Source organism: Grampus griseus, assembly GCF_964374135.1.
Source record: "Grampus griseus genome assembly, chromosome: 7".
Lineage (NCBI taxonomy): Eukaryota > Metazoa > Chordata > Mammalia > Artiodactyla > Delphinidae > Grampus > Grampus griseus.
Window position 1 is genome coordinate 8,985,796 of NC_139001.1, and position 12,510 is coordinate 8,998,305.

Sequence of the window (12,510 nt, forward strand, 5' to 3'; positions counted from 1 at the left end):
GGGGTGGATTTGGCTTCTTTAGTCAACATGTGTGTGATAGTCATCTGTATCCATTTCGTATATTTATCTTCACCACTATATAATATTCCTTTATAGAAATTATCCATTAAAAAATAAAACCATAAAATATCCATTTTTGCTGGCTCAAGCTCTAGAATACTATGAATAATGCTATGATGAACATTCTTTTGTATGTGCTTTGATGAAGATAATATGCATTTCTGTTGATCTGTTGAGGAATGTAATTGCTGAGTCATAGGCTATGTGTAAAGTTAGGATTGACAGAAGTGACAAAACCATGGTTGGCTTAATCCACTAAGTTTTGGGACTATTTTTTTATACAGCAATAGATAACTGATACAGCTTCCAAATAGAGATGTCCATCAGATCTTTGAATACAGATCTTCAAGCACTTGGAGGAATGAGTCTAGAGATAGGTCTGGCTGGAGATGTACATCTAGGAATCAATAGATGATTGATGGTACTGAAACCATGGGGAGGGTGAGATGCCTGAGGAGAGGACTATTTTTATCTGAGGGGGTTACAGGGCTATTTTGATCATTGCAGATACCTTACCCTTCTCAATGGTATTAGGAACAGTCCCTTGTGTCTTCTTTTTTGATGACTGTCTCCTCAAATGGGGCAATGTCTTGATTTGTCTCCTCTCTCTGTTTGGCCCACTCTCTACCAATTTTTAATTAATTGTCCTTTAAGTTATTCTCTTTGTGCCTCTCCTACCCCCATTTTTCTATTTATTGGTATTCTTTTTCATCTGTATCTTTCTCTATTCATCTCTTTTCCTCTACATTTGTAATCACTGTCCCCAGGGTCCAGCAGGGTCTAGGACCAGGCAAAGGAGGTGCCTGGGGCACACAAATGTGCCAAGGGTAAGATAATCCTTATATGTGCCCCAGGGTCTCACCCTAGACCTGAGCCTGCTGTCCCGTACCTGCTTTCTCAATGTATCCATTCTCACCCAGGGTCTCACCCTAGACCTGAGCCTGCTGTCCCGTACCTGCTTTTTCAATGTATCCATTCTCCGTTACGTTTCCTACTTTCTCCTACTCTATCCCTGTTTCTTAATTATTATTATGACCTGCGTATGTCTCCTCTATATCAATTTTGTCTTTCTATATATTTTCCTCATTTAAGCATTCAAATCATCACCAAAGTTCTCCCTGTGTGCCACTGTCCAACAAACCACATCCCTCTACCTGCCACTTCCTTCTAAAAGGCCCTTCACCTGGGCTTCCTTACTTGCAAATCTGACCTGCAACATCTTACATGATTTACATGTTTCTGTTATAACCTCTGAAAAGGAAGTTGCAACTTATTTCTTTTCATCACCTCCACAACATGGCATTATTTTGATTCCATGTCAATTTATCTAAAATCTATCTCACTCTTGTACTTTGTTATTTGGTGCTCCACAGTCCACCTTTTCCTATTCTTCCTCTTTGCATTCTCTTCCCAGGGACACCCCATCCACTAAAGAGCTCAGCTCTCCTTCTCCCTCGCAACTTACACCTGCTAAAATCAGCCAGAGGTTGTGGAGAAGGCTGTGTGTCTTGGACAGTGTTAGGATTGGGAAGGGGTGTATTGGTATGGGAGAACAAAGGAGAGCTTTTACTCTCATAGAAAAACAAAGATGTAATTAGAAAATTGGTAAGTAATTACTTTCTTCCTCATAAGGCAATGGGCTGGGTGTCTCTTTTCTTGCATCACCATTATTTGATTGGATAGGTACTTGTTCGCAGGACTCTGAAGATAAAAAAGACCACAGAGACTTGCTTTGCCCTGTTTCCATTTTCTTGCATTTCATCTGACTTCTCTTTCCTTCTTATGTTTCTACTTATAGCCTGTCTGCGTATATTGCCACCTTCACCCCGTGAAAGTACCATGTTTCATTGATTCTGGAGCCGATCTCTCCCTGACTTGTTCGACTTTTGTTTCTGTCTCTCTTCCCCGGTGGGGCTCTGCAACTCTTCGCCTTCTGTCTCTTAGTTTTTCCTTTCTCACTTTCTTCCTCCACGTCTCTCCCATCAATATATCAGGCCCCATTCCTGCCCTCTGTGTATCTGTGTGATTTTCCCCTTCTTTGTTAATAGATGTCTCCTTGAGTGGTGCATTACTTCCTTCTCTGCCACTAGTCAGGACCTCTTGGCCATTCCACACTCACGCAAACCCAGCCAGTCTTACCTGCTGGTTCACACTCTTGGGCACATTGTTCATTTGCTTGTTGGCTTTCTAGTGCATCGATTGGGTCACTGGTTGTATCTTGCCTCGTTGCATTTATCTGTTCTGTTTCACTGAGGTGATCCGAGAGTGCATTTTCAGGTGAGGTCATACCTAAATCATGTTTTGATTCATCATACTTTGTTTTCCTCTGGCATCAGTCAGCGTCCAACAGGAAAATACAAACATTTTTAAGCTTTTAAAGCAGAGGAAATTTAATCCAGGGATTGGTTACTTGGTGAATGGAAGAGCAGAGAAGATCAAGTGGAAGAATGCAGCAACCTGAAGCACAGTCAACAGAAAGCTATGGGAGGGACGGAGGGTGGGCTCATGGGCTGAGGTCACTGGGTAGGCAGAAGCTGGACCGTGGCTGGCCTGCCTGGTGGAAGGTGGAGTCAAGGCTGTGATGCAGCCACTCCTAGAATTGCCACTGGAGATAGTGGTGGGGCAACACCTGGCTTCTCCCTTATTCCCACTCTCTTACTAGTGTCTCCCACGTTAGGAGCCCAGCGGGGAGCCAGAAGCAAGGGGAGCTGGCAAGCAAGTCCGCAGGGGCCAGTGGCCAGAGAGCAAGGGCAGAGCAGGGGAGGGTAAGGAATGAGGCCCTGGGTAAACCACCCAGGACCGGCACACATGCCCTTCCCCCATGGCAAACCTTCTCTGCTCATTATTGATTCCATCTACCCATCCCACTCTGTTCCCACCGGCCTCAATAATGTATGAATACATAGACATATTTTTCAGTGCAGTGTGGATTTTTCTCATTTAGTGCTTTTCTAAACAAAGTAATTTACGTAAAGCATGATTTAAAATTATTTCCCAAGGTTTTAATACAGAACGTGGGTCCTGGTGCATGCTTTGTGCCACATCCTGGTGGGCATGAGACACAGCCCTTCCTGTCCCTGTGCATGTCACAGCCCGCCGTACTTGTTGGGTCACACTCTTGGACACACTTATTGGTGGCCTGTTGTGTATCATTTGGGTCCTAGGTTGAAGTTTCTCTCTTTATATTCATTGCTCGCCATCACTGAGATGCTCTGGGATTCCACTTCCTGGCAGGGTTGCCCCCAGACCACACTGTGAGTTTTAAAGAATTTCATTGCCTCCTCCCTCCACTCCCCCCCACCCCCCGCCACACACACATATGTAGAATCCCTTCTCTCTGCTCCTTACTCGTCGCAGTGCCATCCACTCACCCCTTCCTGTTCCCACCAGCTGTATGAATAGATGAATGGCTAATATGTATTCATACATTTTGGGGTATTTTAAAATGTTAACTTTCTGAATAAGTGTGATTTGGTAAAAGTATAACTGTGTTTTCAGAAATCACTCTGAAAGTTTTTTCTTTTCTAAAAATGTATTTCTAATTTAGAACATTCTTTCTTAAATAACACATCCCGACTGGAAGCTACATAATAAGAGCCTTTCATATTGTGGGAAGTTCCCTGAGCCTCTTCTATGTTCCTTAATTCCTAAGGAGAGTCATGGAATAAAGATTTATAATTTATTATAGACTAGTGTGCTCTAAGCATGGGGAAACTATGACCCTCAATTTATCTTCCTGGGCCAGAAGTTGGTATTGCTTTTATCACTGCTTTTCCAGCCTGGGGAATCAGTAAATCCAATGGACATCTGTGAGAGAAGAAAATCCCAAAGTTTACTATAATGGTTAAAAGCTTAGACTCTGGCACCAGATACAAATAATGATGATAATTAAATGTAGTAATAATAACAAATGCATGGAACACTGATGAACCCCCAGGCATGATTGTAAATGCTTTACAGGATATGACTTGTTTAAAATCCAGCACCCTCTGAAGTAGGTACTATTATCATGTCCTTTTTAAAGATGTTGAAACTGAGGGACAAAAAGAGGTAGTCCCTTCCCTGAGATCGCGAGGTAGAATTTGAAGCTAGGCCATGGGCACCTGAATTCCTGCTGTGACGCTATTCACAGCAGAGTTCAATCCCAATTCTCAGTTGGGTGAACTTGTGCAAATAACCAAACTCTCTAAGCTGATACTTTTTCCTCTGAAAAACAAGGGTAATATATACCTCATTTTCAGGTTTGAGGGAAGATTAAATAAACTATTAGCTGCGTCAATATACAGTATACTGTGATCGGAAAAATCAAATCATTATGATTAATGTTTTAGATTAACAATATATTTTTTTGTACCAGTATTTTTTACTCAGGATCAAACACATGCTGAATACCTAGTATCAGTCATTCTGGGTAATGCATTTGCATCATTGTTCCATTTCATAGCCTCATGACAGATAGGTATGATGATCCCTACATTACAAATGAGAACACTGAGACTCAGGGAAATAATAATATTTTAAATAATAACACTATTAAGAGTGTTATGGGCTAATGGAGGTCAAGCGCTGTAAGCAGTGGTTATTAGTTGCTAAAGTACCAAAGGTTTCTTTCGGATGCCTGCCTGGTGTTTGGAGGGCAGCTCCTGGCCTCTGCTCCAGGGATGGAGGGAGAGGGTTTGCACGGGAGGCAATTGGTGTCCATGGCCCTGGGTGAGGGACCCGGCAGGGGAGGTACCCTGTCCCCTGAGGAACGCTCATCACCTGCTCCCCCGCCACTGTGGCTGCAGCACTGACCACTGCTGCACATGACATCAAAGCACTGAGGTCGCTGCCTGATCAAGCAGGACAGAGCAGAAAACTGTGAAGCCAGGCACCTGGGCAAAAGGTCCAGGCCCAGAGCCTTCAGGGACTGGGCAGCAAGTGCGTTTAAGGAGCGTGGAAGGAGCCACCCTCCCAGGCAACCCAGAGTACGAAGACTCTGTTATCTAAATCCTCGGAGAAATTGCAGATGCAAAGACTGACAATTTTTTGTTACAAAGCAGCAGCCACTCCGCCCCCAAAACAGTCCAGAATGGGACACAAGCAGCAAAGGATCATAGAACAGAGTCAAGAACAGACCATCATAAGATGAGGACTCTCTGCAACACCAAGTCCGGCCTTGACAGGAGTTTTCCCAAGTCCGTAGGGGGGAAAATTAAAAGTTTATCTCAGATATTGAAGTATGGGCTGTGCCAACCTCCCCTAATCCCTTTTTTATAGGTAAGAAGTTTAAGAGCCCCTGCAGATATCAATACAGAGACCATCTGGACCTGGTGGATCTCATCCAACTCTTGTAGTCAAACTCCAGTCCATAGACTGGAAGACAGGTCAGCGGCACCCTGGCTGAGAGTGCCTCGGCCAGGCCATCTCCCTGGGTGACCTCCACCAGCCATTCAGTAACTAGTGATGGCTTATCTTGACTCCCACGGTCATAGTGAACTTGCCTGTGTCCCCAGAGCTGCCCCTGACTGGTGGCCTTCCCTTACTTCCTGCAAAGTCCTGCTGCCTCTTCCCCACTCCCTCTTACTCCACTCCCTCCCTGTGCAGGTCTTGTTGGCCTTTCCATGAGGATTCAGTGTCTGATTCTCCACTTTCTCCAGCCCTTGGGATTCTTTTTCAGTATCTTTCCCTCTTTATATGTTTCCCTATTTTTTTTTTTCATGGTTCTGTCTTTTCCATTAGGTTACCAGGTAGTATCCAGGGTTGCAAACACAGGCTCTGGGTTCAGAATGCCTGGGTCCATCCTTGCTCATTGACCCCAGGACGACTATTTACATGGTCTATCTAGATTTCAGCTTCCTTATCTGCAAAATGGGCACATAAGTGATAACATCATCCAATGGCACTAATCCCACAACTGCCAGAATAAATGTTCAATCAAGTGAGCTGTTAATAACTTGGTTGTTTTTGTTGTGTCTCTGACCCCTTTCTCCTTTCATTTCTTCTTTTTCTTCCTCTCTGTCTCTCAAATACCCACATCCTCTCCTCCACGTCTCTACCACTTTCTCGCTTCTGTCTCTGTATGACTGCCTTTCTCCTTAAACATTCCTGCTCTTGAACAATATCCCCCACGTTTAAATCGGTCCCTTCTTCTGCTATCATCAAGGGTCTCCTCTTTGACGTTGACCTTGGGCCCATAGTCCTTAGCCCTTCACACCTTTACACTGATCTTCTCCTACAGGAGTCTTTCTAAATCACAATTACTTCCAGGTAGTCATTCTCTTTAAATCTGGTTACTGACACCCTGGGTTCCTCTTCCTTTGTCTTGGTATTTGGGCCAACAATCTCTTGTCACAGCTACTTCTCCAGGACTCAGCCTCTCGTTCGATGCTCATATAGACACCCCTCGCCACCTTCTCCATGGTCCTTCAATATTTCTTCCCTGATTCTCAGTGTTTGCTCAGGACTCGGACTCCCACCTCCCCTTCTCCTTTTCCTCTTAGCAGATGAGAATCGCTTTTGTATTTGTCTCAATTACCTTGCTCAAGGCTTAGTGGGAGAGTAGGCCTCTCCTCCCTCTCTTCTTCATTGCTTTCTTCATGATTAATTTTCTCCTGGATTGCTGAAGAGAGGGACAGAGAAGAAGACAATTAGAGATCTCCACCAGAGACCAGGAACACCATCTCAAAATTACAAATTTAGAAATTCCTAGCCCTCGGGTCACTCAGAGCTCAGCGGGTCCCAATCTTCATGGTAAAGTTCCCCCATCATCCTTGGACAGAATAGAAGCCCCAGCAAGGGAACTGCTATGTTCCACACCCAGAACTGAGCCACTTGTATGTAAGGATAAAGGAGTCGTGGAAACATCCTGATCCTGTCAGTTATGTAAAATAAACCTCACATCGTGGGGAAAGCACATGTCAAGATAAATAAGGAAAGTGAAATGTGTTTACTGAACTGTTCAAACTGTAAGGAAGAAACAGAGACTTCCTCTGGAGAAGGGGTAGGATCCTAGAGAGATCTGTGTGTATAAAAGGGAAAGCCCAAGAGCTATAAAGATGGGACTAGGGACTTCCCTGGTGGTCCAGTGGTTAAGACTTTGAGCTCCCAATGCAGGGGGCCCAGGTTCCCATCCCCGGTCAGGGAACTAGATCCGCATGCCACAACTAAGAACCTGCATTCTGCAACTAAAAGAGCCCGCGTGCTGCCTCAAAGATCCAGCGTGCCGCAACTAAGATCTGGTGCAGCCAAATAAATAAATAAATATTAAAAAGAAATAAAAATAAAGATGGGACTAGATAAGACGAGGGTTGGGCTTAATTGTGCTGGGGAGGATGAGCGGTTCCAAAAGAGACCAAGCAGAGGGGCTGACACGTGTGGTGGGGTTACTAGACAGGGTTCCCATAGTGGTCCAGATCCCACAAAGGACACTCTGAAGCCGCAAGCAGGGAGTGCCTGTGGCAGCACTGCAGGATGTCCCCACGACTCCAGGACCAGGGACCCAGGAGGCTGCCCCAACGAGGAGAGGCCAGGACACCAGCCCAGGGCCCCTGCAGCTAGGTGACCCAGCAAGCGTAGGAGGAAGGAAATAAACCAGGGAGCCTAGCGGGTGGGTCCCTGCCAGGAGTCCGGGGAGGAGACACCAGGGGAGGCAGTGGAGCCCGGGCTGCCCCAGAGCTGATGGCAGGAGCACCTCCTGGGACAGTGCCTTCGAGGGGGTGAGATGGACAGGATTGTGAGAGCCATGGCTGCTTTGTCTTCCCCAGGACACGGGCTTCAAGCCTCAGCAAAACCAGGCGGAAGGTGCGAGGAGAACAATGGCCCAAAGTCCAGAAGAGTTGAAGGAGGGCTGTGGGCAGGCCTTGGGGGCTTCAGCACATGAGATGGAGGTGGGGACCTGGCAATAGGAGAGATGTCACGCCCTGGTCACAGTCCCCAGCCTCTAGCTTTGGCCACTGACCCGAGCTCTCAGGGACAGCAGAGTCCAGGAGGCGGCGGCAGCAACCTCCTCTAGGGGCAGGTGGATGGCAGCCAGTGTAGGTGCGAGTCACCCCAGCATTTAAAAAGCATAAATTATGCCTTCTCAGGAAAAAGTCAAGATTTAGTTTTGTATAGTACCAAAAATAGTTCCTGGAAGAGAAGAGCTTTTGTGATTATTTGAGGAGAAAAAGTGAAAAACCATTTTTCCTTCAAGGGCAGATTTGATATTGAGTCAGCTTTCTTGCTCATTACTCTGGAAATCTGGTGAAAGTGGCCTTTCTTCTGTGTTACTAAGCCAACCCTGGGTTTAGGGCTTAAAATGACCTGTGACTGGTAAATTACATGTGGATTGGGATCTATGGACTATTCTCGGGTCTTCCTTCAATGCGGTGATTCTTGTAACTCAGCTTGTCCCTCTAGGGGTCCCTAAAAGTTATGATTCTGGAGTTTTGGGGATACTGACTCCCATTGATCTGGTGTTGCCAAGCCAGGATAGATCCTGCACCCACAGCTAAGCTTGAGATGGGTAGTAGTGAACTCAGTGGACTGCTGTGTAGACCACTGCTGCCCTGTCATTTGTCCTTCTATCTAAATTGGATGCTGTGGCTCTGGTTGTCCTGTGAGTTGTCCTGTGAGTCTAAATGCCTAGTTAAGCAGAGCTCCAGGTTGGTGTTGTACTGTAGCCATTATGACATGAGCTTCAATTAGGCTCATGGTGTGTGTTTTGTTAACTGTTATATCCCCACTACCCAGCACCATGTATGGCTCGTGGTATAAGCTCAATATATACTTGTTGAACAAAATTGGCCTTGAACATCAAAAGGTAGATAATAAGCTAATTACCTTTTATAAAGCTTTCATAAATGTGATTTAAATCAGGATATTCCTGCCGGTTGACCTCACTGAACACAGCTTCCAGAAGCGGCAAGTCAAATGTCTTCTCCAGCTGACTGAGAACACTGTAAACCACTCTCGATACAGGGACCAGGTTTCTACAAGAATCTTGACAGTCCTAAAAAATATTGAATGGAGAAAATATAAATACAGACTTCCACGTTACAGAAGAGCCCTAGAAAGAGATTTTATGGTTAATGTATTCCAATTTCCATACATATGTATCTTTTCACATAAAGGTTTAGAACTTCTGTGTATTTGTATGGCTACTAAGTGGAACAGTAAATCCTTTCTCCTTAGAAATCCCCATTTGTGAATCTGATCTCCCCACCCTCATTTATATTAGATGTAAGAAGGAGCAATTCTGAAGAATAAATTTGGGTTCAAAGTTAATGGATATGTAGGCTTCTAAGAGCTTCGTCAAATGTTTTAGGAAGAGACTTGGCAGGTGATGAGCAGCTATTCTGTTGACTGGACAACTCCTGCCCCTTCACCAAGACTGACTTGGCCTGGAAGGGCTCAAGGAAGGCAGGTGACAGTTTCCCCTTTTGTGAACTTGACCACAGGGAAAGCATATTTGTAGGGCAAGGAGAAGACTTGCATCTCTGTAGCTCCAGCAACACCTATTGCTAAAATTAACCCAAATTCCAAGAGTCGAGAAATAGCATAAATAAAATAAGTAAATAAATGGAAAAAAAAAGATTCCCCCCCCAAAAAAAACCATTGGAGAAAGAATAGCAAGCATATACCCCCCAATTTGTCCTAACAGGACATCAATTCCCTGTGGGTTTTAATGTTCTCAGATCTAACTATTTAAATTGAAGTTCATTGAAAAGAAATGCTGTGTCAATTATTATTTCATTAAATCATCTCATTTAAATTATTCATCAATTCATTAAAATTCTTTTAATTCTTAGTTTATGCTCTACTGTGTGCATTCCTACAAGGAATTAAACATCTGTGGAGCACACCTGCTTCCGATGCAGCCTGTCTCCAGTGCTACTCACCTTGATGCCAGTGGTCACTATGAGCACCATCCCTTCAGTTAGAAGCAGGACTGTCTCCAGTAATGCCTGTTTCTACTCTCCCTCTCCTTTTTTACCTTACCACAATACTTGAACAATTGCAAAAATACTTGAAAAGGTCTTCTTCTCATAGGACACTCCTCAGTTAGCTACTTGTGCCCTTACTTCTGCGTTCAGGTTATCAAAGCATAACTTAGTATGGGGCTAGTTTACCAGATTGTGATATAATAAACCTCACTTACTTCATACATTTTATTGGTGATGAGCTCACGGTCACGAAGAGCCTCAAAGAAAGGAAATGTCTTTTTTATTGCAGTTGAAATCTCCACTTTATATCTTTTGAATTGCCTGAATACAGTCTCAAAGATAAGCCTGTCGTCTGTGTTCTGATTTCCTATGGATATCCTAGGGAGGAAGAATACCATGTGAAAACGGTCATCAATATTCCAAGATGCTTGTGGAGGCTGTAACATTTTATATATAAAGGATAGGTTGTAAAGAACCAACATATATAAAATAAGTGGTTTCAGTAGAGACCAGAATAAATGGAATTGAAACAACAAACAATGATATAATTGAAGAAAGTGAGGAGGTTAAGAAAGACTGAAGCACAGGACTGAAAAAGTCCATTCCAGTCTGTCCCAATTAAAACCATTGTAAAGATATCTCCCCTTATCTGGTATATTTTTTAATTAAAAAAATTTTAAATTTGTACAAAATCAAGGTGGAATAAACAGAGGAATGAAAACAATGGAATAAAAAATCTAACCTTGAAAAATGTTTCTTAATTAATAACTAAGAGAAAATAAAACAAGATGTCCCCTCCTCTGATCTATAACTGTTAAGAGAAATACCATCTTGTATTATAAAACTAGTTCATAAATGATAAGATGTGGTTAAGAATATGATACGGATAAACTGAGAAATTCACAAGACTATCAGTCATTTCTTCCGGGACTTCTACTTTGTGTTAATATAAATCTTTCTGTGTTATTGTTTTATATAGTGAATCTTTCTAGACATCTGAATTTCAGAAATTGCTGCTATTTTCTGTGATAGTAATTTTAAACCTCAGCCTTTAATTCTGGTTCTTAGGTGATTATTTTATTGCTCTGATAATGTTTTAATCAATATTTTGTATTCATAAGAGTTATGAAGGCATTAGGATTCTTTGTCAAACCAGAAGAAAATTATTGTCACTTACCAGTACCCAAAACCATCAAAGAAATGACACATTATTTTGTTGAATTCTGCATAAAGAAGTTTCTGATTAAAGACTGCAGATTGAAGAGGATCATTTGTCTTTTCTTTTATTATCTCCCCCCCCCCACTAAAATGCTAATGAAGGGATTGGATTCACAATGACAAGGAGATTGTCAGGGGGCAATGAGCAGATGAGAGATTGCTACCGAAATCTATAAGACAAAAACTGGTCAGAGGATCACTAATTACTGTTGTAGTTGGAGGATGCTCCCAGAGGTCAGAGAAGCAACCAGTGTACCCTGCAGCACCTGGAGAAGCAGTGGAGATCACAAGGGAGACATGGTGCTGAAAACTGTTGTGTTATTTGACAAATGAAGAACAGAACAACACACCCTTCACCCCTCAACTTGCCTCCTGACCACTTGTGCCCAGGCAGCCTCTCAGAGGGAAACATTGCTGTCCTTTCTGTCACCATATGTTAATTTTGCCTGTTCCTGGATTCCATATACATGAAAATAATACAACACATGTGCTTTGTGTCTGACTTCTTTTGCTCATCATCCATGTTGTTGGATGAACAGAAATTTGTTCTTTTTTATTGTTGAAGGTATTCCATTGTGTGGACCTACCATAATCTGTTTATTCATTTTCCTGTTTATGGACACTTGGGTGGATTCTAGTTTGGGACTAGTTTGAATAAAGCTGTTCTTCTTGTACAAGTTTTTTAGTGGCAAGATGTTTTAATTTCTCTTGTGTAAATAACTAGGAGTGGAATTGTTGGGTCATTGTGTAGGAATATGTTTAATCGTTTTAGAACCTGTCAAACTGTATTTCAAAGTCTATGTTTGACCCATTTTAGTCTATAATGTATAATGTGATATCCCCATATAGTTTTAATTCGTATTTCTTTAATGACTGATAATATTGAGCACACTTCTGTATGCTTATTGGCAATTCATAATCTCCTTTTGTGAAGTGTCTTTTCAAGTCTTTGGCCCATTTATATTATTAGATTGTCATTTATTATTTACTGATGTGTAGGAGTTTGTATATATTATGGAAACAAGTGTTTTGTTTAATATATGCATTATGAATATTTTTTCCCATTCTGTGGTTTGCCTTTCATTTTCTTGACCATGTCTTTTGACATGGTTAAGCTATCATTTTTTTCTTCTGTGGCTAATAACTTCAGTGTACTATTTAAGAAATCTTTGCCTTCCCCAAGTTAATGAAAATATTCAAAAAGTAATTTACAGTATAAGCATGGATCTATTTCTAGATTTTCTATGCTGTACTATTTATCTGTTTGTCTATCCTTGTGCCAATAGTATATTGATTTGAATACTACAACTTATAGTAAGTTTTGAAG

At 42.6% G+C, this 12,510-nt stretch overlaps 1 protein-coding gene across 3 annotated transcripts in view; it reads right to left on the reverse strand.

Annotated features, from left to right (window-relative positions):
- The window catches only part of SP100 (SP100 nuclear antigen), an 87,182-nt gene that overhangs the window by 40,342 nt on the left and 34,330 nt on the right, over positions 1–12,510 (reverse strand). For all 3 annotated transcript variants that reach the window (XM_082657895.1, XM_082657894.1, XM_082657893.1), the window contains exons 2-5: positions 10,181–10,343; positions 8,863–9,031; positions 6,578–6,661; positions 2,200–2,349 (exon numbers count right to left, since the gene is read on the reverse strand). In XM_082657895.1, coding sequence (XP_082514021.1) covers positions 2,200–2,349; positions 6,578–6,661; positions 8,863–9,031; positions 10,181–10,343 — 566 coding nt within the window. The remainder of the gene's footprint in view (positions 1–2,199; positions 2,350–6,577; positions 6,662–8,862; positions 9,032–10,180; positions 10,344–12,510) is intronic.